At 39.5% G+C, this 26,636-nt stretch overlaps 1 protein-coding gene across 7 annotated transcripts in view; it reads left to right on the forward strand.

Moving 5' to 3' along the window:
• Positions 1 to 4,501: 4,501 nt before the first annotated feature.
• tead1b (TEA domain family member 1b) overlaps positions 4,502 to 26,636 on the forward strand; it is a 39,410-nt gene continuing 17,275 nt past the window's right edge. For all 7 annotated transcript variants that reach the window (XM_034116274.1, XM_034116275.1, XM_034116276.1 and 4 more), the window contains exons 1-3: positions 4,502 to 4,779; positions 5,237 to 5,358; positions 15,868 to 16,120. In XM_034116274.1, coding sequence (XP_033972165.1) covers positions 15,964 to 16,120 — 157 coding nt within the window. In that variant the 5' untranslated portion in view covers positions 4,502 to 4,779; positions 5,237 to 5,358; positions 15,868 to 15,963. The remainder of the gene's footprint in view (positions 4,780 to 5,236; positions 5,359 to 15,867; positions 16,121 to 26,636) is intronic.

Raw genomic sequence — 26,636 nt, forward strand, 5'->3', positions numbered from 1 at the left:
TATGAAAATCCAAGGAGAGGATAAACTTTTGCAGCTTCAAGGCCTGCGAGTCAGGAAAAGTAGATATTCGGTTTACTGTAGAGTTTCACTGGAAAGCACCAGGCTACGTCATGATTTGGTGATTGGCCCATCATTGTCATTAGTAATTTAAAGTTAGGATATCTATAAGGGGGAAAAAATCGCTACAGAGGCACCTGAAAACAGTGTACAGAGAAAGGGGTTGTTATTAGTGTTTTTCCTATGGGGCTGCTTCATGACAGTGTCAGTTCCATTAGCCCATTTGTGTTCGGTTTGGGAAACATTGTTGACCATTTGAGGGCAAAGTTCACACACAGTGCGTTGTAAGTGCAATACGGGAGAGTCTAGGTTTGAGTAATGCAGGAGTAGTCCCAGCATGCATGTCCTAGGTGTTACTTAAGCTGTAACCCCAACCTAAATGATTTATACAACCACATCATATTTATTATCTGTAAGCTACACATAAGCTTTTTTTTTTTAAATTTATTTGTTGTTTCTTTGGAGTTGTTTCTTTTTGTTGTTCCGTTCTATGAAGATTAACGCTTGCACAATGCAGCTACATTTTCACAATATATTTATTTATTACTATATTTGTATTAAATATGAACCAACCAATCAAGGACCAGCTAGTATCATTGTATATAAACAATGTACCTGAGGTTCATCAAATCTAACCTGAACTGGTGTGCTCAATAACAAAAAAGGTTACGATCAAATTGATGTTTCATGTACTGCTCAACACAACAGATACTTTACTTACACAAAATGATCCTATATTATAATAAATTATGAATATAGTGATATATAATTGAACAAGAACGCAGGGAAAGTTGTATTGTACTCAAGGGAAACAGCATCTGTTTCACCTTTAAACTGCTGAAGTAAAAAGCTAACAGAGGTGTGTGTGTGTGTTTACAGAGGCCACCTGTCTCTAAAAGGTAGAACATGCATTCAAACGTGACTGTCTGACATTCATTCTCTTGTTCCACGCCGTCACATTTATCTATCTTGTCTCATTTTCCACCTATTCAGCTTCTACCTCTGCTCCCGCTCATGTCTGGCCACACCCTGTTACACAGCAGCTGAGTGGCTGTGCATGAACAGTGTTGTTGTACAGTGGGCTAGGTGGGTGAAGTATTTGTTCTTGTGTTAACAGTTCAGTGGCTTTTTCTTCTTCCCCCCATACAGGATTCAGGAATTGTCAAATGCAATAGCTGCACAGTGAACTTTTGGAGAAAAGAACACCAGGAATTTACAAATCCATAATTTAACTGTAATCATTTGGCTCAGTAGCCTACGAAAAAGCAGGTAACATGTAGCTTTCAAACACTGTCACTGATGAATTACCACTGTTACATCTGAGCAGCTGGACTTACATACTGCGGCAATCATCTTTTGGGAAAAAATAGGGATTTCTCATTAAAGATGTCCTAGATACAGCTGCCTTACAGTGATGAATAGTTGTATAGGGAACAGCCAACACCCTAGGCTAGGCTAATAGAGAAAGTGATACAACTGCTGACACCTGATTTGAGTGGATGATGCTCAGCTGCAGCATGAAGCACTCTCAATAGATGAGTGAATAAAAAGACACAATAAAAAATGCATTTGAAATACAATCCAGTATATATAAAAAAAGATTTAAATCATACACCTCCCTGTGTTTCTGGGCTGAACGTGCACAGACAGGTGTTAAATGGTGTTGATGGATGTCCTCGCAGGGGAAGTCGTTCGTCTTCATGGATCCTTTTCTTTTGAAGGATTGCCGTCAAAACACAGGTTTCTAATGTATGACTTGTTCAGACAGGACCACAGATGTTTCTTTGACAGGGTTTTCTGTCTGTGAGTCTTTGAACTTGCTCTTGTAAATCTGGACAACTCAACCTTTGAAAATATATAACAGGTCTGTCAACAATGCTTGTTTGATTGACTTTAAGATAACATATAAATATAACGTGCCGTTAGTCCATGGAATGATACATTATAAATATATCACTGTGCTGACAAGATAGATTTATCAAGGGAGAACATACATTTCATCATGGATTTACAATTATTTAAATGTATCTGTATTCTTACAATAATACCCAGCTGGAGGCCCCATTGTGTGGCTGCTATAATTTGAATGCTCCACAAAGTTTCTCCACAACCAAACTGCATGATGGCCTGCTTTTAAATCTGCCCTAGTCTTTCCTGTTTGTATAGAGAGGCGAAGTCCCTCCCCTTCCGGTTGAGCTCCATGGGACCTTATTTCGGAAAAGTTATGCATTGAAGTCAATGGAGAGAGAAAGATTATCTTTCGATCCCGTTTGAATTGTGCCACGAATTACACATATGATGTTTGTCAATTTAAAAGATAATTTTACAAGTCAAAAAAATAAAAATGTGTCGTAAAACTGTGAAGTAACACTTTTTTTGTGTGAAACCGCTCAATGAACTACATCTCCGGTCTCGCACCACACACCAAGACGGCCGTCACGTTGGCACATTTCACTTCTTTCTTTCAGAATGAGGCGAAAAATATTAAAAGAGGTGAAAATCACTACAAGTCTGGGCATGTTGAGAGCTGTACATACACAAAAGGGGAGTTAGTCGGTTCCGTAAGAGCCAGCATGCGGGACCGGGATTCTGGGATTTGTAGTCTTTCTAGTTGCGTATTTTTCATAGTCTTATATTTCAACAGTTTTACGACAAACTGTGACTTTTTTGACATGGAAATTATTATTTAAGATTGACAAACATCATATGTGTAATTCGTGGCACAATTCAAACGGGATCGAAAGATAATCTTTCTCTCTCCATTGACTTCAATACAAACTTTTTCCGAAATAAGGTCCCATGAGTCCCACCGGAAGGGGAGGGACTTCGCCTCTCTATTTGCCAGATTTGTGATGTCAGCTGCTGCCTTTATATCCTGTAGGACAGTGCTTCTCAAAGTGTGGTCCGCGGACTACTGGTGGTCCGTGAGCGCCCCCTAGTGGTCCGTGAGTATATTGGTAAAATTTCACATTTGAAATAAATAAATCAATTTAAGTTTTCCGCACTCGCGCGGGAATATCTCCCCAATGGAGCGAGCTTAAAGTGGACCTATCATGCTATATTTGAATAATATAGTGTAGGACCATACCTATATAAGGCATATTTATACTTTTTTTTTTTCAAAATACCAAACAGATCATGCATTTTAGCCATGCCTCATTTTGCTCAATTTGACATTTTTTAGCTCTGTTTTTGCAAGGGCAGATTATGTGAGAACAGCACCATCTACTGGCCTGGCATATGTACTACAGCGTCTCCAGCGCTTTCGAACGGCAATGGCCGTGGCTGTCTCCTCCTGATTGGTGGAGTTGGCCCAATAGCCGTAGCGCCACTGTCCTGACGTCAGGACAGTGTTCAAATCTGGATCAGTTTTTATCAGATCCGTTGCACCCCCCTTTTTTAGAGATTTGGGTATGGAGGAAAATAGAGAGGGTTGTGTTTTCTGACACTTGGTGAGTTCCCTGGAACACCGGGGACACATATTCATGTATAAAAGACGTACAAAAGTGCATTTTGCATGATAGGTCCCCTTTAAGTTTCACTTTCGATTGCATGATATAGCCCAGTGCAACACCTTCGTCACACATGTTGGCACCTGCTTGTACCATTTTCAGGCGATTTGTAATCTGTTCTAGAAAGACTATGTGTTTTTGGATATTTGTTGAGTTAGGTGGTCCGCGAGTGTTTTTTTAAGTGGTCCTTGGTATGAAAAAGTTTGAGAAAACACTGCTGTAGGAAATGTTTATCCGTGCACTGAGCATTAAGGAATAAAGAAACCATGACACAAGTCACACTGTTTGTTTTTCTTAAAATCCACATTCCTCATTATTACGTCCTCATTACTCCACAATATGTATTAGATAACGCTAGTTAGAAAGCTACTTTGCAGATTTAGATTTAAAAATACAACATAAAAATATTCTTATAGATTTTGATAGATTTTTTGTTAAATTACATGGCAGAAGTATAGTCTAATGTTATTGGAATTAGCCACACCTTTAGCGGTCGCAACAGTAAAATGATTTTAACAATTAATTATATTATATTAATCAGACATAAAAAATGTCCAGAAATCCAGTCAACTTTACCAGCTGTGATTGATAATAATGCATCAATAACAATCAAAACATATAATTTGTATTATTCTGAAATGGAGCAATCTGCATAATAAGTACTTTTATCTTTGCTAATTAAGTATATGTTGATGATAATACTTTGTAACAGAGTATTCCTACACTCTGTTACTTCCACTTTTACCTAAGTAAAACATATCCTTCTCCCACCACTGCCTGAGAAGGACTTTGTTCTGTATCGATAACTTGTAGCAGGATCGATGCTGTAACAAGTGGGCTGTGAAGCTGTAAAATCTTAGCTTGGCGGTGCCCCTGAAGGCGTCATTCCCCGGGATGTTCAGTACCCTCCCTGTCCCTGTGCTGCTGCCCGCTGCCCGGGCTGCTGCTCGGCTGCTGGGCGCGGGATGACGCCACCTCTCGCTCCGCCACCTCTCGCTCCGCCCCGCCAGCGAGAACTCGCTCTTTGCGTTCATTTCATTCCTCTTCTCATTCCGAGCATTCTTCGCATCTCTGTCAGTGCGCGATTCACCTACACCTTCCTGGCTGGCCCAGAAACACTAGAATAACTTGACATAGTATTAAAAAAATACCCCGTAACATCCCATTTACTCAAAAAGAAGGGACAATTATATGAGATATCAATAACGAGGTAAGTTTCAATGGTAGTTGCAGGTATCCAAACTGGTTGTAGACTTCTGTGCGTGGGGTTTTTAGTTGACGTCTTTGTAAATATTGAACAATTTATTTAAAAATGTCGGCTTATTTAGGTGTTTACTATTTATCCCATGGCGTGGAGGCTGTCTTATTCCATCGCTGAGAAACATGGCCAATTCTGGTCGATGTTTGCAACAGGGTGCTGCTCACTTTGAACACTGTTGTAGCCCATGGCTTTGACATAGCAGCGAAAATCTTTGACATTTTTCACATTTTTGTAAAGAAGCCCGATCATACGCCCCTTCTAAAAGCCTCAGAGGCCGTTTTTCCTGTGTCAGATCCCCAGAAAGTCCCAGCGGGATTCGGGATGAACTAAAAAAACATACCGCACGAATAACGCTTTTTTTTGGACAAGATGACGGTTGAAAACGTTGCTGTTTTCCTCTCCGTAGTTACTTGGAGATTTCACCGGAGGATTTTCGGACCACCTCGAAGAGGAAAACCACGGCGGAGAGAGACTTGTTGCTTCAACAGGTTTTGACGGTGGTTATTGAAACCGTCATCGAAGTTTTTTGTAAGTAACGTTGCATGTTTCAATGTTTGTTTGTTACTTCTTTTAGCAGTGTGTGTGCTCCATGTTGGTGCTGCAACCAAGTGAACCGGAGGGAAAGGGCAGCTTAAAGCCCTTTTTGTTGTTCGGTGGATTAAAGCTTCTTTCGGGTTATTCTTTGTATAATTTCTGTTAAAAAACTACCGTTGTAGAAATGGTGGTTAGTTGCTTCTTTTGCGTTATTTTGGTGGTTTGAATGATTTTAACTGGCCTGTTTTAAGGTATAATCTTTGGTTATAGTCCAGGAGGAACATTTGCATTCGTTTAAATTGAAGATTATTTGGCCTTTCCTTCATTGTTTTCATTTTCCTTCCTCTACTTTGGGAAATGCCTGCTCAGCTAAAACTGAACTCCCCTCCAACTGTAGGCCAGCTGTGTGTGCATGTGTTGTGTGTGCATGTGTGGTGTGTGTGTGTCTGTGTGTGTGTGTGTGTGTTAGACAAAAGTTGTACTCCTTACAATGATTTCATCCTTTTAACTTTTTTTGTGGACTGAGGAAATTACACAGGATATTATGTGAAGGAAGACATGAGAATAAGGCCTATTTGTTTCAATAGCAACAGCAAAGTTAGCTTTAAAATTGGGACTACACCCTGTTGCACTAAACACTGAAGGATCTCCTCTATGAGCCAAAGGGCTAGACTCCTGACACTTTGCTTAATATTTGCTGCTGTAAATGGTCAGATTTGGTTTGCTTTAAACAAACAGCCCCGTCTGGCCATCTAGCCACAGTTTACACAGCTCAGATATGCTGCTGTGATTCAATCAGGGTGTCTTTGTACTGTATTAATTTAAATGGGAATTTTTAAAATCACCTCATTTATTCTCCTGTGAGCTCTCCAGTTGTGCTTTTTAACTATCCCAGTCGGCTATCTGTTTAGTCAGACTGTGAAAGTAACTTTTTTTGTAATATCATTATTTTTGTCAGCAGAAGTGACACAACTGAGTAATGGGGTTTTAAAATACCTTCGCAAGCTTGAACATAAACCCCCACTACTACTACTAGTACATCTACTACTACTTCTACTTCTACTACTACTACTACTTCTACTACTACTACTACTACTACTACTACTACTACTACTACTACTTCTACTACAAACGTTTTTGTCGAAGCACCTACAGCCTCCCACCCGTTTTTGTTGTTGTTATGGCAAGTGTACAAGTTTCTCCCTTTAAAAAAAAAAGAAAACATGCTTTTTACAGTAACCTACTGTTGAACATTTGATGTAACGCATGAGACAAAAATATATGTATAGGAGACATTCTATTAAAATGTAATTAACATGAAAGGGCCTTTGTGATTGCCAGAAAACAGTCTGAATGCAGCTAGACGTAACCCACACACATGTACAGTAAGTGTAAATCTGCTTGCTTGAAAAAAAAAAACAAGGTAGAAATCATGCAATCATTGGAATCTGCAAAGCATTTACGCAAGAATAGGATATTGTCTTTGTTCGACGGAATAAGTATTTTCCGTGAAACTAGTTTCTACAACCCCTGCTATATAGGATACACAGGCGATGTGTAACTTTAACACATTGCTTGTTCAGGTTTTCTGTCTTGTTTAGATCTAAGGACAGAGCTACGGAGTGTGTAGTCTATCTGTTGTGAAGTGTTCCCGAATAATGTGCTTTTGTGAAACACAGTGGACTGAGTTTCTTCTTGGAGCAGAGTGAGACATTTCTTTTCTTCAGTTGTCCATACTGTTGATGTTGAAGGTTGTCCTCTTTCAAAATAATACATTTTGCCAAACATTTGTCAAATGTCTACGTGCATATTTTAGCTTTTGATAGTCTTGTGAGCCTGGCATTAGCTGCTACATGCGTTTGTCTCCTTACCAGAATTATTCAAAGCTCTTACCATGTTTGTGCAATGATTTATCATTAAGTGCATTCTTAACATATATTATTGACAGAATATGCCAATTTTACTTTTGACAATTAGAGATATACTGAACTGACAATAAAACATTGATACTCTCAGTGATGCTCAAATCACAAAATGACACCAAAGAAAGAATTCAAACTGTCTATTCAGCTCCTAAAATGATCACCTTTATCTTACATTTTAGATTGACCACAAATTGTTCCTGACTGTTTAATTATAGCACATTAGGCGATACAGTGTGTTTGTGTGTGTGTGTGTGAGAGAGATGTAGACCTGACTGCTGCAGAGAGGCACCTAGCCGTACTCTGTGCAACAGGTGCTTTAGAGTAGAGATGTATTAATAATCTCAGCATGGCATCTCATTTAAAATGAGCATTTCAATTCAACAATTGATAGTTTAAGATGAATTATATTTGAGTCTTACCGCAGTTCTGATGTACTAAGGGTTACGGCTACATTTAAATATATATTTTATAATAAAGCCCTAAAATGTTGAGCAGTCAATTTTTTTTTAACTAGAAAGCAATTTCAACTTTCACCAGTTATTTTGGTTTGTTTGTGTTAGGATACACCTTTATTATTTTGTTGTGATTTTTGCTTTGTGAATTGAACCTGTCTGTAGTGGTTTTTAACATGATGTTTTCAAGTCTCAAATGATATTGTAAATGTCAACTGTTAAGAGCTAGTTAGTTCTCAGGTTTCACAGTTTTTCAAAACTACTCCCCAAGTAGTGTATGAACAGGATATTGCTGTTATAAATAAAAGTTTCACCTCACAGAAAATGCAAATACATGTTACACGGCACATTTTCTATTTGGAGTGTAATTCCTCTTGGGAATGTGAACACATTATGAGTCCCACGCTTTAATTGAAATGATAATAATACACAATATATTTGATGTTATGAAAATTCTAGGCTAGAAAAAGGATGTGTGATCTGTAATTGAATCTGAACACAGTGTCATTTTTAATTGATTGTGCAATTAGACATGATGTGTGGCTGGAGTAGAATCAATCGCATCAAAACATCAGTGTTCTCCACGCTCAAAGCACGCTTTAAAGAGACTCTCCTGCAGGCTTCCAGACTGTGTGTGCCCTGAGGTAAACCCTGGTCTAGAAAGGGAATTTTAGAGTATGCACTGCTGCTCAGCAGTTTGAGCAGGACCCTCTGAGGCCAGCGGAGAGTGCCACCAAAAAGGAAAAGCTGGCTCAAAGCCACTGACGTCATCTAAGTAAATCTGCTCCAGTACTGCAACCATAAAATGACTGCCAGCTACCGAATGCACTTTGGCCCTGTCAAACACCTTAGTGAGAGCAACATGTTGTTTTTTTTCTCCTCATGCATACTTATAGAAGACTGGTTGTGTTTAAGTCTGCCTCTATTATGCTGAAGTTGTAGCAGACTTTGCCTATTCATTCAAAAGGAACAACTCATGTTTCTAATTTTACATAAAGCACCAAATGATTGAACTGCCCCAACCTTTGAAGGCTTACCACTTTAATATTACAGCCTTATAATTTGTACCATATGGCAAAGCATACTGTCTCAACCACTCATAATTGATGTGTAGTTCCATCCATTAAGAAGTTATTAAGTAGCTGAGATATTTTCTTTCCTACCCATTCTTATTTGGAATAAAAAGACAAATACATGAGCTGCTTCATGATCACACAAGGAGGAAAATCTATATGAACTCCATGAATCATTAGATGAGTCAGTCTCTGAAACCACTATAAACATTTTAAGTTCTTAACCACAATGAAAGCAGGAAATCTCGGCTTCAACAACTTCCTTTCCCAGTGCTTGCCATAGTAGCGGTAGTGGTGTTCAGCTCTCCGCAAGTAAAAGGAAACCCATGGAACAAAGGCACACAGTCACTTCATTTACTGAAAGTGTGTGTAATTTGTGGCTTGTATTCAAATGTGGGTTATTCAGTCTCTCTGGCACCGTATTCCCAGTCGTTACTTGTGCTAAATTTCCACAAGACCTTTCATCAATGGTCGCTGTATTGTTATCATGGCTGACACAGATCAGGCAGGCTCTCTCTCTGCCCTGAAGGTGCCCTGGATTCAGTGGAGGCACAGATAGACTGAGGGGAAGCTCCTCATTAATATGCAGGCTGTGCCCAGTAAATTAGTTTGGAATCAGAGTCGGGACACAGCAATGGAGAGCTGTGTTGCCCAAACTTTTTTTCTTCTCTGTTTCGTCTATTTAATAGAGGGTAAGGGGCTTATTTGCTCAAATGAACATCGCTTTTTTTTAACAAGCAAGTCGCCGATTTTCTATATCTATAAAGAGAAGTAAAAGCAAAGGTGCGTCAGTCCGTCTCATAGTTCTTGTCTGTGTACATTTTTCTTACTAAAGGCTTAAAGCTTCAGCTCACAAAGATACTGTAAACTAAATTGGATTTGTTCTACAGAATGTGCTTTTTAAACACTGTTATTAGTATCTTCATGTTTTCTCAACTAGTCTTGGTATCTTCATATTTTTTCGACCAGTTTTGATTCCTGGTAGATTATTATTCAAGAAAACGTTAACCTGTTGTTCAGTATTGGCTAAACTGAAGACCACACATAGTGTCTTTAGAATAGCCCCTCACTTCATAACCACCTGCTTTGTGTATCAGCCTTGGATATTCATTTGTTTCAGTGCAAATCATGCCTTACTATGGCTTATGCTTTTTGGGATAATGTCAACAAATGCCAAGTATTATAAAATGGTACATGGCTAAAAAGGTAAAAGGCAAACAGCCCATAATTACATTGAATTTTCACAACAACTTTGTGACTTTTAAGGTAAAGTGTGTGTTTTGTCCAGTCCAGAACTATATTTAATTTGGTATAGCATTAATTATACCTCAAAATATTTGTGTGTGAATAAACCCTTAAACACTCACAGTCTTCCCCGAAATAGTCACATTATACATAGGCCTAATTGGTTGTTTGTAAATTGATGAATGAATGATACTGTCAATTTCAGCTGTCTGCGCAGCGCTTCTTAAGAGGCTGATGAGTCCAGTGTAAAATGTAGGAGTTGCCAAGAGAAAAAACAAAGGATTGGAAAAGATTGACGCGGGGAAACAGGAAAGAATGAAATATATAAGAGGGTTAAATGATGGCCGGCGAAAAATAAAGAAGAAAAGGGGAAAGAGATGAAAGTCGGCGTGAATTGGCAGAGCAAAAATGCAAATGGTGGCCTTCATGCTCATCACTGTGATTTGTTTTTTCATGCCCCTCCGCACGCGTCCTGAATGAGGCAGCGGCCAGCTCTCTGCCTGCTCTGCTCTCATAACTGTCAGGAGATCCTTTATCTGACGGACCTTTATTTACAGCTTTAATTTCCTGAGCTTTATGTGTTCCGCTCGCACTCCACACAGCAGTGACACGGGCGTGTGCCGCCTGGAATGCACTGCACATTTTTGATTGGCAAATGTCTTCCGAGCTTTTATTACATTTCATGTTTGAATGGTGAATTGCATTTTGTTATATTTTGGTACGACTGGTAGAACAGCGTTGTATATTCAGAGGGTGTTGTTTGTATCTTAGATTTTTTTTTCCTTCTGTTGTTCAGAGGACCTTTAGCCGACATATCTGATGGTGTCCCGGTCATGTTGTTGCTACCTGATTCTCAGTCTGAGGCAGGTAGAGAGGGCTGCTTTGACAGAACCTGTAAATCAATCCTATTCTCTGGCAAACAAAGATTGATCCCACTGTGGCCTGATGGTTGCCGGGCGGTGGGATCCGGGCCTCACATTTGAGTGGGATGATATCAGACAGATTCACGGCATCTCAGCCTGCAGGTTCAAAGAGGCATGAAATAAACACAATGCCATTGCCAATAACAGAGGCGGCATAAGTAAGCTTTCTAGCCCCTCCAGTGGACCTGCGGAAATTGGTATTGAAAACCTTGTTTATTCATTCATCTGTACTCCAAACCTGTAGATTTATTCATGAAACCAAAGAAAAATCCAATACATAATCAATAGTTTTGTCCTGAAATTCATACGTAGTTTAGTGACATTCTGTAGAATGTTACGATATGTTTTCACCAAGACTGCTGTTACTCAAAAATTCCCTGCCATTCACACCATTTTATTTTCCTTAATTAATAAGCAGTAGGTTAAGTGTGTGCTCAAAAATGTTTTTCTGATGAATAACCAAGATTAATATTCACCTGTTTAGTTGATTTCGATGTATTTTAAGTAGAGGCTGCATGCCTGAACTTAGCCTTGTTTGGTAAGGTTTCAAAATAAATTGAATTCAAAAGGTATTTCCATAGATTTTTAAATAATTTTATTTTGCCCTGTAACCGCATCTGTCAAGGTCCTCAAAGACTTAATTCCAAAAACCACAAGCCCTCCCCGAGGTAATTAAGTAGTTTTAATGAAGGAAACTAAATGGAATTTCAGTTATTGTAAATGTTCATAGTCGGTCACGTGTTGCTGAAAATTGAATATCTTCAACATTGTTGTTATAATTATGCAAAGGCCAGGATATATCTTAACAACAAGCTGAAAATGTTGAGTTTGGAAATCACATGGTAATTACTGTTTTACACACAGTGGGCTTAACTACTGTGGGCCATTATGGGGTGCACAAAAGTCATTCACAGAATCATTATTGCACCCTCTGAGATAACGGCACAAAAGAACTCCACATGGAAAATTACATTTGAGACCTCTCATCTGCTATTTCATTACCTTGCTCTGTCTGATGCTTGAAATGGGTTCTCTTAATTTAAGGAGCTGGATTCCAGCTTGGTGAGTGGTTTATGTAATCTCCCGGTAAGTGTAATTTCCCATAATGCCAGGTCACAGCTACTACTCTGCTTAGCTACCACATACACGTATTGCATCGCAGGCCATCTCCACCACATCTCACAAATAAGACCATTTCTATGGTGAACACCCTGCAAAGACAGAAGTATGCAATTATCTGTAAGCCACTAGTGTTTCTATGGGTGACATTCATACCTTCTTTTGATGGAAATAATTAGTCCGGGGATTTTCAGGCACTAAGAGACCGTCTTCATTGACGACACAGCCATGTTATCCACATGTTGCACTCAGCACAAGCATCCGATCCATGTCACACAGATCTATTGAGGATGGGGATAACCTTTGTCCCATATTATTTCAGTGTAGGTATGATGAAAAGTTACTTGATTTGTAATTGGAAAATGTTATCATTGTTCATTTAAATTATTTTAGTTTGTACATTCTCCAAAAATCTGTTATTGCAGCTGCCAAGCTAAACATGAATTCAGTTGTTTTCACAATTTTTTTCTTTAAATACGAGCTTGCTGATGTATTTTTTCTATATACATGTATAAATTCCTTTAAATTAGTGTAGGTGGATAAGAGCCAGCCGAACAGTAGATTAAAGGCCGTGTGGGAAACACAACTGGCTGGTTTTTGGACAACATCTAATGTTTTGGAACCTCTTTTAGATAAAAATTGTGTTACCAATTTTTTAATGAAACTAACAATTTATTTTGAAGCTTAAATCCCCTGGGGTTTAAGGGATTGCAGCGATACCATATCAGGTGTACTTGAACAAAGGCATCTACCACATGAGAGATTAATAATAGAAATTGGAAAATGACATGACAACGTTGCCTTGAATAGAGTGAATAGAGGGGACAGTTGAATGTCAGTGTATCCAGTGTTTGTTGTCTTGTTTTCGCTTGTTGACTTGTTTCATTTGACCTCAATTCATAATGAGCATACTGAAGACACATCTGGAGAAACATTGTTTTTGGAATTTTTGTAGACGAGTTGTATTAATGTTAATGTGTTGCAGAGTGATTTGAGACATGCCGAGTGATACAGTGATTTAAAGATTTTGAACCTTTTCATCCCCTTTCAAGATGCTTGCTAAAACAGATTTGTTTGGTTCTGGCAAAATGATTATATTGAGGCATCGCATAGCTTTAATAGATATATTCTTTATTGACAGGAAAGTATATGGTCAATTTTAATTGTTTGTCAACATATACAAGCAGACTTACAGTTCAACTACAACATTTGTTTGTCCTTGGGTTGTTTTGGTAATAGTGTGTGCACGAGTTTTGTGCCAAAGAATATTTAAGTAGACTAGACATTAAAAAGCCTAATGGAAACATACTGGCAGAAACTCTTGGCATTTGAAAAAGTACTTTAGCTTGTACAAATACCAATGTGATTCAATGTTTGGTCTCAATGGGGAAAGAAACAAATATTTTCTTCAGAACCCCATCGTGCTGTGAATGTAGTCTGGAAGTGATTACGGTTACAGTTCATCATTTGATTGTGATGAGAGGAGCATATCCCAGCCTTTTAGTGGTTGAAATAGGAATTTCCCCCCCCTCCCTCATCAGTTTGTGAGTTGGTTCTGCTGTGTCAGCAGTCGGCACACAAAAACGGAATTCAGTAAAAGCTCTCTCCGCTCTCTCTGAGTTTTTTTTCTTTTCCCCAACAGCTTGCTCCCATCCCCCTTTCCCCCTCATGAACTGACATGCTGGAAGAAACATATGCTACTATTCCCACTTCCTGACAGCTTGTGCTGCTTGAATAGGATCTTTCTCAGGGAGGAAGCAGTTGTCTGGAAAGAGGGGAGCGATAAAGTAAAGAGAAAACATCAGTGAGGTTTCAGTAAAGGAACTAAAACATAAAAGCATTTTAGGTCGTGAATTAAAGCAGTTGACACAAGATTGTAAGCCCAATCTGTTTCTGTGTTTGTCTTGAACTAGTTTTCAGGTTTGCAGTCGCCATGCTACTGAATATAAGACTGCCTTTGATTTGCATGTAAGCAAAAATGAGAACTCAGCACGTCCCACAGTGTCACTGGTTCTGTTCAGCCACTACTCTCATTCACTCAGAGATGTTTAAAAGTGTTCACAGCCTAATATACAATCACGTAGTCATTGTTTTTATTTGATGATTCAGGTGAAGCATGAAAAACTGCAGGAGCAGTCACAGTATAGACAGCTGCATTGGACAATTACAAAAACACAGCTTGAATGAGTTTAGTATGTGCCTGTTTACTCATTGATGTCTTATCCACTTGTTGCTCCTCCCTCTGGGATCTGGCCAGACAACTTATGATGTGCCTTCATTGTGTTCTTTCATGTTTTTGTATTGAGTTGCTGTGTCTTGGATCAAACCTTTCAAACATGCAGTGATTGTGCATGATTTATTTACCCATATTTAAGACAATTCTGTCTTACATGCTAAGAGAAAACATTTAAAATGGTATAATTTTATAGTATGATCAAAGCACTTATTCCTTCACAACGTCACATTTATAGTTATGCATATGGCTACAAGACTCTGTCATGAATATGTTGTTATTGTCCATGCCGACTTAAATGTATTACCATGTCCATCTGTTTTCATACCAAGTAACTATAAACACTACAGTGTGCATGTCTGCCGTCTGTTTCACCCGACTTTTAATCAGTACAACTCTGCCATACAAGTTGTAAGTATAAACTCAACCTTTACACAATAAATGAGCTATGTTCTCACTCAACACGGAACATTTGAATCCATTCTGATGTTTCTTTCTTATGTAATTTAACCGCAGCAATAAACTCAGTCCTGGGTCTGCTAAGGCCAACATGTGCAGAATGCTCTCCATTCATGAAGGCCACACAGTTGTACTGACCGCAACACTGCTGAATCTCATTTTACCACACACATGCCTCTCTAGTGCCCAGCATTCATGAATCTGTAGTGAGTAATTCCACATAAAATATGGGATAGTCTGCTGTTTTATGTTCCTGGACACTGGGTACTGTTACAGTACTGCAGATGCTGTCACTCAGGAGCATGCTGGTCTTGTCAGTAGCTGCTGGTGAGAGGAGACTCTCTCCAGCTGTCTGAGCAGCTTGGTAAGATGCACAATGGGGGGCGGGATCTTGGATTGATCCACAGTCTGAACGGCAGTTTTTTGTTTTTTTTGGGATGCCTGCAGCCCCCAGCCTTTAAAAAAAGATAAAAAATCCTATAGCCTCTGTGTGTCATGAGTCTCTGACTTCAATATGTCGTGTGGTATGACTGTAGCTGGATAGTGACGCTGTTTTTCCTGTTTTTCCTACTTTATTCTTGCTAAACATCATTTTTCTAACAATCACAGACACAGTTGGGGGAATGTTGAACGCTGGCCTCTAATTTCCCCATCGAGATCCTATATAATTAATTCATTATTATTCATAAGAATAGGGTGATAGTTCGGATGGGGCACTCCATCACTTTAGAAATGATAGAGTTCTTCAGGCATGGGATGCATTTCTCATAGTCTGGTTTGTAAGATCTAAACATGTTTTCAAATGTAACTATGTTACTGAGGACTGTCATTCAAAAAGAACCAAAGCCACCAGTCCATGAATGAAAAGGTTCAATGGTTCAAACCATAACATTCATTGTAAATATTGTCAACTTCTTGGCAATGTTCAAGATTGTTTGGCTGCTTCTGCTCCACATTGTGCTCTCAACTAACAGTGTGTACTGTGTCACTCTTTTTCTCATTTGGAAGCAGATGTCAACTGTTGTGTTGTAGAGACTGACCGCTTGGTTGTGTTTGTTTATTTCGGAATTCCAGGTCTCTCCCTAGTTTGCTCCAGGCTTTAGCTTGGAGAGCCCAACCGCCACCATTGATCCCAGCAGCTGGAGCGGCAGCGAGAGCCCTGCCGAGGACATGGAGAGGATGAGCGACTCTGCAGACAAGCCCATGGACAATGAGGCCGAGGGGGTGTGGAGCCCCGATATCGAACAGAGCTTCCATGAGGCCCTGGCTATCTATCCTCCTTGTGGACGAAGGAAGATCATCCTGTCTGATGAGGGAAAGATGTATGGTGAGTACAGAATCATTTCAGAGTGTTACTAGTATAGATGCATGTTTTTCAACTAGGTCAATACTGTTGGAGCTAATAGGAATAGTTTGACACTTTCGGGGATGAGTAAGATGAGAAGATCGATTCCACTCATGTCGTGGCCAGCAGCTAATTATCTTAGCTAAGCATAAAGACTGGAAGCACGGGAAAACAACTAGAATAAAAACGAGTTGTGGTTTTACAGGTGGTTCTGTCTGGCACCTTTTTTTGCTAGGCTTTCATGTCATACTGAATTGAACAAAAAGATACAAGTGGTATTGAATTCATCTTCTCAATGAAATTGCGCCAAAAGAAGCGAATAGACATATTTATTTATTATAGTCCTTTAAAAGAACAATCAATATATGCCTGGGCCAAGTAATGTGATATCGTAAGACTGTCAAATGTATCTGTGATGTGCTCTGTGATGGTGACCATAGAGCCACGAGTCTGATTTAAAGGACTGCAAGTTTATAAGTAAAGCAGCATGAACTATTAGTCAGTAGCAGATGGTACTGCGGCTGCCACCAGCTGTGCCCCCTCTCCTCCCTCCGCTTCCCCCATTCCTGGCTGGGTGATGTCATGGAAAGAGGGAATATTTTCTCTCTGCGGTGTTGGACTGTCTCACAGCCAGTCAGTCAGTGTCAAGTGAAAGAAGAAAGCCCCTCAGAGCATTTGCTTGCAGCTGTCATGTGACCCGCTCCGGCCAAACGAAATGTAAATCCTATGAGTTTCAGTGAAACCCCTCAGCTGCCACTACAAAGATGTGGGCTCAGACAACAGGACCCTCCCCACCGTCTCTTCCTCCAATTCCCTCGTCCCCACATAGCGAGCTGCCAGAGAAGCTGTCCCTCTGCTGTGGATTAAAGCATAACTGTTTTTCTTTTCAGTAGTTTTAAATGAGCAGTGCTAGATGAGGCCTCGATGCTACTCAGCCAATGGTGTCTATATCATGCAAATGTTACATATTTTGGTAGACTATGACATTTAAACATGAAATTGTTTTTTAGATTTATATTATTTTTGAAAAGTTATAAAGCAAGGTGAAATAGGACATGGCAAAAATATCAATATTATATCAATATTGTGATACAAAACTAGATATAAATATTGTCTTTTGATAGTTTCCTGTTCACATTTTTTTCCTTTACCCACTTAATCATTATTATCTGAAATTTCCTGTTTGTAAAAGCACAAATAGTGCATACCATATCAACAATATCATACCATACAATCAATGTTGTAAGCAGTATCAAATTTGAGACATTTGGTCCAAAATGTCATGATATTTGATATTCTCTTTATAACCTAGCCTTGAGTAGAAACTCAGCAAGACTCTTACATGTTGATAAACGTTTACTGCATCAAATACCAACAAAACCTTGAATGTAGGTTGCACAGTAAGTGCTTCTTTTTAAAATCATACAATAAAAACAGATAGATGACCAAATCAAATGTATAGTACATTTAATGGATTTAATGATGACTGAGGGAGAAGATAACCCACTGAAATATATCTCATGAAGATGGCATATAGACATTAAAGATATAATAAAAAAACTGATCGTTCAGGTTTATTTTCCTCAGGACAAAGAGTGTTGCTTCAGTTTAGATTCAACCACCCCGTAACAAACCCAAATAATTGTCTTGTGTTTGTGTTGAATCTACCTTTTAAAACCTGCAGAAGGGACGCCTGTAGTGATGGAAAGAGTTTGGTCCTTCCAGATGTTTCTCTGTATCTGGTTACATATCGTCTCAACAGTAGCAGAGTCATTGGGCTTTCTTTCCCCTGGGCGAACTCATTACTGAGTCACAACTGTTTGACACAAGACTTCGATGATTGTCTTACATCTTCAAGTGTGCAAACTGAATAAACACAGTCGGGGTTGATTACAATACTGCTGACTGCCGGGGTTCAGCTGCTGTCTGTCTGTTAGACAGGAGGGAAATGTTTTCATGTTTTGGTTTTTATATTACAAATGCAGAACTACGGTTGCAGTCCTCTTTCTTAACATGTCAGTTTGTTGTAACCTTGTTAAAGAAGACCGATCGACATCACTCTTATAAATGGGTGCTAGTTCTGGCAAAGGGTCTCGTTGTTCAGCCCCGCAACGGTTGCTGCCTCCCAGTGCCAATCCCATAATGACATGAACCGAGACAATCCCCCAGAGCTAGGAAGGCGTCAAAGGTGTCCTGGGTGTTTTCTTCAAAAATAAAAAGGAGCCCATTATATTTTGAATAGACTTTTTTTGTTAGATATACAATATAAAATTAGACCAGGAAAATACCAATGCATTTGAGATGGTCTTGTGGTTTTCAGGACATTATTTCTGATGCTCCATTCGCTCTAAAGTAAGCAATATCCCATCAATCATTGACAATAAGGCCTTAGCTGTGGGAGTGGCCAGCTGTATGGATTACCTTTGTGTTCAAATGAACTCACGGTGTTGTGAATCGTTTGAGGAATGCTTGGAATGTGACTTGTGTGATTACTCTTTCCCTCTTATTCCTAAGACACTTACAGAGTTGGTAAGAAGAAAATCGTACAAATATCTACTGTTGTTGCCTAACATCTATTTATTTGTTCTAGTCCTCTTTATGGCAAAATAAACAAACAATCAAAATAGTTTCTTCAATCAAAATGATTTTGTTTCTCTTGTTAAACCAGATTGACAATGCCCTCATTGTAGCATTTATTGATTAAATGCGTGAGAATACTGGAGCAGTACAAATCAATATTCAGTATTTAATTGCATTTTTATTGTGTACGGTATTTGTGACATAGGAGAATAACGGTTAGCATTTCTGCTCAGTGTCATAGATTAAAGTATATTGATTCATCTGAGCCTCCATGTCTGAGAGGGGTGTCAATTCAAATCTCGCACCTGTCCTGTTCACTATGGGGTGCAGGAAGTGTAAGATGTATCGTTAGGAATAAAGTATGTAAGGCAACTGTTTGGAAAACTCAATTAGAACAAACAATGAATAAAAACCAAACCATGGCTGCATGCCCTGGATAAAAACAAAGATGCTTTGTTTGCTGAGTGAATGCGTGTTCTTTGTGGTAAACCTCCGATTTCTATTTGTGCAGTGCTCCTTGCACTTCTTTGGAACGCCATCATGGAAGATAAGTAACTATTGGTGCTACAAGCTGCTACATGGGATTGATTTGTCTAAAACCAGCGATCTGTCTTTTAAGAGTGGAAGGGTTCAGCTAATCACAGTGAGGCTGATATGGGGCTGTAATCCAGGTCCATGGGGTTTAAAACAGCCACAGGCCGACACCACACGTAAACCTCTCATGGCATCTGAGATGAAAGTTGGCTACAAGGAGACCGGTATTTTGTCTTTGAGAGACCCTGGGGATGGCATAGTGTTCCATACACAGAGCTCATCACAAGAGAAGCTGCCCTGAGTGCCCTTAAGCCCTTTGTTATCCTGGGGTAGAGTGCAGTTAATTAGCAACAGTCTCTATAGCAACTGTGTTGTGGTACAAACAATTTCTAATTTCTGCTTCTTAGCTTATTGTGGTTTTTACCTGAAGTGTTTCGTATGTGCTGAGACCAGTGTTGGCTGGTGCTGTTCTCTGAGGCTAATCGTGGCTACAATGGAAGACACCACATCTGCATAGACTGTATCAGTCGGCACTTGCCATGGCCCCAGAGTTTACTAAGGAGAATATTTTAAAAAGTAAAGGGAAATAGAGCGCACTGGCCCCTAGCCAAAGGCCTACGATTCTCCACTTGCATAATTCACCTGCTGTGCTAGGCTGCATTCATTTATCCCAGAAATAGAGTTGATAAATGAAACAACACGCTTCACTAAAATTGTATGTTTATTCATTGAGTTATGTATTTGCACTTGCCCCGCAAGATAAATGACATTGGTGAAAAAAGGTAAGAACTGATTTTTTTACCGACAAATAAATATGTAAATACATCCTCTACTTGTAGGTTATACCACACCCAATTGAGTGTATACCACATGTATATGCATGTGTTGTCCTTTCAAGTTTATGGTGAAAACATATTCAATTTTAATGGGAATTTGAAGGTGACTTACAAGCTTGTGTCATTATAAATGGTCTATATTTGGTCATTATTAACAGAAACGGCAACTTTGCCATTAAATGCATATTTCTCTCGAATAAAAGGAATGCCTGCACCAAATCACAGAGAGATATCCTCACTGTTGTATTCACCTTGTAGATGGACCATTCGACACTATGGTTCTGTCTACATGTGGGCTTTTGATGCAAAGATTTTCCTATTACTACTCTGTTGTTTGCTCTGCCATCTCGTCAGTGATCCAGCCCAGACCCCTCCTGTGGGAACTAAGTGGCACTTGGTTTGCAGAGATGCCAAGGATGAGTTAGATATAATGAGCAGACCTGGCTTGCCCCCGATGGCCCAGCACTGTGCTCCTGTGGGACTCGTCTCTCCGGGCCGAGCATGCTCTGAGACAGAGCGAGCAGACCCGATTCCTCCCTGCTGGGCGGATAATGAGGAATTCTGGGATCAGCTCAGGCTCTCCGAGTCACCTACATTCACGCAGAATGGAGTGTGAGGAACTTCATTGCAGGAGAGGCATCACACACCTCCAGAATAATCCCTCATTTGTTCCCCTGCCATTGTCTGTGTAAGACTACCGTGTTTTCACACACATGGTAGTGAAAAAAGTCCAATTATGTTATGTCTTCCTCAAAGGAGTAACTGTCACAAGAGTAAATAGTATTGATGCAGGTAGGATGAGGAAAGGTGGATGTCATTTTGAATTAGTATTTTAGGGTTGCCTTGAGACAAAATGGTTATGTATTCATTATGGGTCGCTATGGAGATGTTTTTTTTTTAACCTGACACGGTGACATGGAATCATGGAAAACATGCGCCTCTGGTTGATGCGAATGGGTCAACAAGCACAGATCGACCTGGTTTTGCGAGTCTTCTCCCAAACATAGTGTCTCCCCTCGGTGTCTCTATTACAGAAAGTAATTTAGGTTGATGTGATTTATGTAAATAAGTTGTTAATGAGAAGAGACAGAGACAAAGAGAAAGAGAGTATGTGAGAGATAAACAGAACCTCAATTTAGTTTGAACTGATTTTATGTAATTCTGCAGTACTCCCAGAGACTAACCAGAGATATTGGTCTCATATAAATAGTTAACATAATTTGAAAGCTTACATTAGAGAGCTTTGTACACGTTGTATGAACGGTGTATCAGTTTGTCTTCCTGTGTCTTTAGTGGTGTGAAACACTCTTTAATTTGGACTGATGCATTATTTAGGGTTCTGAGGCGTACAAAAACTGCTGATCTGTGTAATTCAAATATGTAATGTTTTTCTGTGATCTTTTCAGTTAAAAAGATATTTAGCTCACAGTCCTGCTGCACCTGTTGTTTTGCACTGCAGATGATTTCCACACATGGTTCCAAAATGCCCAGTGGACGCTAGTCAGAATGTTTGGTCAACAACAGACAAAAACATCAAGGCAATTAATCATTTCAGATCTAATTTATTTAATCTTCCGTTTTTTGATTCCCTACTATCTTTAGCTTGCGACCCATGTGTGTTTCTGTAGCTCTGAAAACGTTCAATTAATGAGACTAAGCCCCCAAAATGGATCTGCATTTAGAAGCTCCCCTGTTGCTGAGCAGCTGAATTGATTTTGAAGTGCATATTATTTGATTTTGGTCTGTTCAGGAGAGCAGATTTCAGCTCTAACTCATGTCCATGTTTTGGTGACCAAGCATAACATGCTGTGGCTCGTGTGCTCGCATCCTGCCCACAGACTCATGTTGTCGGGGTTCATGCCTCACAGAGCTGCTTACCATGAACAACAGTGGTGAGGGAGGGGCTCAATGTGTGAGCAGTGCTGCTGACACTGACCAGACTTATGACAGTTTACTTGGAAAGGATTTAATGGTACAAAAGACATGAATCTCTCAGGCTAAAATTCTGTATTTAGCTTGCACAATGGGTACGCTATACATATATATTGACTTATCATATGGAAAAATTGCCCTGAAACATTATTAAAATGGCAAGTGTTCAGACTTAGAGTTCATAAAGCACCTCAGATCATCCTAAAAATGTTGCCCTAACTAACATTTTTTATTATGGTTCAATATTGTCAAAATGTTTCTTTTATTTGATGTATGCATTTCCAAAGTGGCCTTGTTGGAAAAAAGCCAGACAAAATGTTCAGTGACTGTGTGTTGGTGAGTTTCTGACCGTCTCTAGAGGTGTTTGTTCTGAATGGTTGGAGGCCGTGGCTCTCTGCCTGCTCGCCTGATTCAGGAGCACAGGGGTGTGTCCCTGCTCTGAGGTCTGTGTGAGGCCCTCTGAGGCAGGCTTCTGGTTTCAGGTTGCACGTTCTCAATTGGCTGCTTTTGTTTGGCTAAAACACAGTGAGACTCCGGGCTTCTTAAAGATGCAGTGTCGCTTTCATACTCTCTTCAAGAAATCATCAGTTTGGTGCTGATTACATCATATTCCATTGATGAAACCATTTTATTCTGATGAGATCATCTCATACTGATGGGACTATTTTGTGTAATCAACATATGAATGGAATCTGAATGCCAGTGTGATTCTCATCCAGAGCACAGGGACTACACTCCACCGCTAACAGACATCTCTTTCTCTGTTGTTTGTAGAGTAGAGAAAGGTCTCTCAACACTGTACATCATCCCTGGAAACAAAGGAGGACTGTTACCATGGACATAAAATGATCATACTCAATGCTGTGTTATGGACTGACCCCAATATAATATGACCAATCATATTATTATCCTTGTAATGTAATATTAAGTTCATGTTTATTTTGTCGTGACTATCAGGGGCCTTGCCTCTTCCCAACCTTGGTTTTAAATCACACCTTTCAGTCCACATACCTTGTTTTGGGCCGCTATTACAGAAAGAAAACTGATGCAGATACACCCCATCTTGACCACAGAGTTTTTATTTTCCCATGTTGGTCAAAGCCAACATGTCTTCCGCTGTGCTCAGATGCTGAATTGATCCTGAGAGATTGAAAATATTGATTTGCCTCTGTGTCTTACGTTGTTGTGGAGAGGGGGGGGCAGTGCACCTTCCTCACTGTTAGTGCCATGTTCACACATCGGGACTCGCCACACAGCCAGTTCCTCTGAGACTCATAATTACAGCCGTCCTTTCAGATTAGTCCAGCAGCCTGTCCAACTGTGGCTTCGCTCTCTGATCGTTTATTTCATCCCTTTCCCTCTCCTGAGAGGCGCACCTCAACACAATGGCCAGGCCAGCCTCTACAATAATGTATGTGATGATAAACACTGTGTCTCCTAATTGATAGAGTGATTCAGACAAGGGCTGCATGTGCAAATTGGTCCCCTGTGACTATACCGTACAGAGTTGGGACTACTGTTTCAGCTCTGGCCTCGTTTGAGAGGAGCTGGGAGAGAGGAAATAGAAAATGCTGGACCTGCTGAGTGATAAAGAGGCTCTCTTTGCCTCCTCAGCCCGTCTGAAAACAGGCACAGTTCAGCAGAGGTTGGCTGCTGTAATCCTCTCTGTGTCTCCAGGAAGGCTCAGGTCAGTGACCCGCTGCTTTGTGATGTCTTGTAAGATTTTGAGAGAACACCTCACCTTTGATCCCCCACTGTTCAACCAACACATTAGCTCAACTGCTCCTGACCCAGCCCCTGCAATAAAGCCTTTTATCCAGCTCAATAAGGTCATTTGAAGTTAAGTATTGATTTCTTTTGGTGTCCAGAGAAAAAATGGATTTTTAAAGAGCTGTTAATTACAGTTGCACACTACATTATGTAGAGAACTTAAATGTACTGTGGCTGTTTGTTTGAACCCAGAGTGATACTTATTAACTTTATGGCCAAGATAGTAAAATGTCTTTACAAAAAAGCATGAAACAAATGTAAATATTTACATCATGTCTTTCATATTGTTTGTTTTACTGGCTTTTTAAATGATGTCATCTTGTTACGCCCTCTTCTTCTGTAGTGGTTTAATAGCCCCCAACTGGAGAAGGTTTGTCACCAACTGTTATTTCAATTTGCCGACTGGGGCAAGTGAAGAACAACATTAACATTGAGCCCCTGACAGTGGTGGATGTTCATTTGATGGGACGCATTAAGATGCCTTTTTTTTTGCTGTTTTCTGGAAAATCTTAAATGTTTGTGACTAATTTTGGATTGACAAGTGAAAGAAAACTACTTGGTGAACCGATCTGCAGATATTGGCTTTGTAGTACCATTTTACATTTGAATACTGATACAAACTGATGCTTAAAACGCTCTCTTTACACATTTTCCTCCCGGGATAAACAATATTTTGATTCTGATTCTGACTATCTCTCTTCACCAGAAAGATGTTTTATTATACCAAAACACCGTGGCATTCTCTGCAAATAAAAACACATTTGAAAAAAAATGAAGACCATGGCAGTACAACTGTGGTCATAAAAGACATGTTTTAAACTAAGTCACAGTGTATGGAAAATGTATTTTCAAAGATACAAATACAAATAGATAAAGGCAAGACACTGAGTTGGGTTTTGTGTAAATATGTCTTCAGTTCAGAAATTCTCAGGCTTGAAATAAACATTTTAATTGTATACTTTCTTGTTTTTGTGTCCCTTCAGTTATTGTCTAAATGAGGACTGAATAGAGTTGTTTCCTGTGGGTTTGGGAAGGAACACCCATGTACATGTGAGGCCAGAGCCGACACAGCCTGTGAGAATTTTATGAGACATTATGCTATGTGTGAATTAGAAAATTTTAGAAAGATAATAATCACCATAACACTCAGCATAGCCTTTGGCCTCTAAGCCAGGGCTAACATAATGCTAAACTGATAGCATGGTGTTTTCCCTCCAATAAAGGGCACTGTCAATTTCCTGTCTTGCCACAAGTCACAGGTTCTCCTCCACTTGGCAAGGGGTGGCTTCCCATTGATGTTGTTGTAAAAAAAGGCTTCCTGCCCCTGCCTGCTATTCCCAAAACCTGGGACGAATGCCTTCATATTGTTGGTTTAGTCTATTGTGATGCTAATGTCTGCCTGAGACCCTTGAGTCATCTATCACGGATGACAGGAAAGCTCGGGCCATTGTGTTGGTCCACCACACACGCACGCACGCACGCACACACACACACACACACAGGGATTTAGTCTACACTTAAAATTAAAAGAAACCAAAATGTTTGTAGCAACATACATGGCCCATGTTTATTAAAAAGTAAGAACATATATAGTTATATATAAATATAAACGTCCTGTTTGAGATCTGATTTGAATCTGCCCATATTTGGAATGTTTTTCTTTAAAACAATACTTCATTTTCTTTCAATATGTATTATCTTTTTGTTTCCGCAGTATATTAGATATAAGTTATAATAGGAATACTATTATATGATTATTTTCTTGAAAGAATACCTAGACAATATCATTTCTAAAACCCACGGTGACACCATCAACTGTATCGTAAATAACATTGATTAGAAAGTGAAGAAACTGCATGAAGGGTTAATGATAGATCTGTCGTTACAGTGCAGTCACATGGTGTCTCTCTGTTCTGTGACACACACACACACACACACACACACACACACACACACACACACACACACACACACACACAGTCTGCCGGCTGATTCTCGGCCAGGCCCAGCGCCGTCTCATGGCAGAGTGCTGGGCCAGATGTGGCTGTGGTTGTGCCTGCATTAGAAAAGAGTGCAGTTACAGGAAATGGATGCTTTAAAAAGAGGAAAAGAAAAAGAAAACTGGACCAGAGAGGTAAAGTATTGTTCTTGCCTCTCAAAGGACAAAACCAAGCCAGTTGAATTGTTTAATATGCCATTACTTAAATTAGCCTGAGTGTTTATGTTGGACAGGTGCATACAGGCTTAGCTAGTCAATTCAATGACAAGCCTTTGTGTTTCATTCAGTGCTGCTTTACTTTTATCATGGAAATTTAGAAAGATGATAAAACAAGCCATGGAAAATGCATCTGTGGTATGCATTTTGCCTAGTAATTCTCTTTATTCTGTATTGATTTTACAAATAAATCGTAATGCATGGAGGAAATGGTTGGATACGTGCTTAAACACTCGTTGAAGAAATGTAAGGGTAAAATGCATTTTACAAATAACTACATCTCTTTTCTATGTGGAGTTTAAAAATGGACAACAATAACACTCTCATTTTGTTGTGTTTCAGACGGCTTTTCTTATTGTAGACAAACTCAATTAATATCCAAATTGTGGTATAATTACCTTGGTTCTGCCAGGTTATTATAGTGCCCCACAATTGTGAATAATAACTGACATTATATGTAGCCACATTTTGGAAAGACATTCTGAATGGGATTGCTGTGTATAAATTGAAGTCAATTACAAATGGTAAATATTGGTCGTATGTGGCAACCTGTTTATTGGCTTACACAGCAGTCACTATAAGGAAGAGAGAAGTCCGCTGTTTTTTCTAGTGTGATTAACCTCTGAGACTA

The sequence above is a fragment of the Trematomus bernacchii genome, unplaced genomic scaffold (genome assembly GCF_902827165.1).
Source record: "Trematomus bernacchii unplaced genomic scaffold, fTreBer1.1, whole genome shotgun sequence".
Taxonomy (NCBI): Eukaryota; Metazoa; Chordata; class Actinopteri; order Perciformes; family Nototheniidae; genus Trematomus; species Trematomus bernacchii.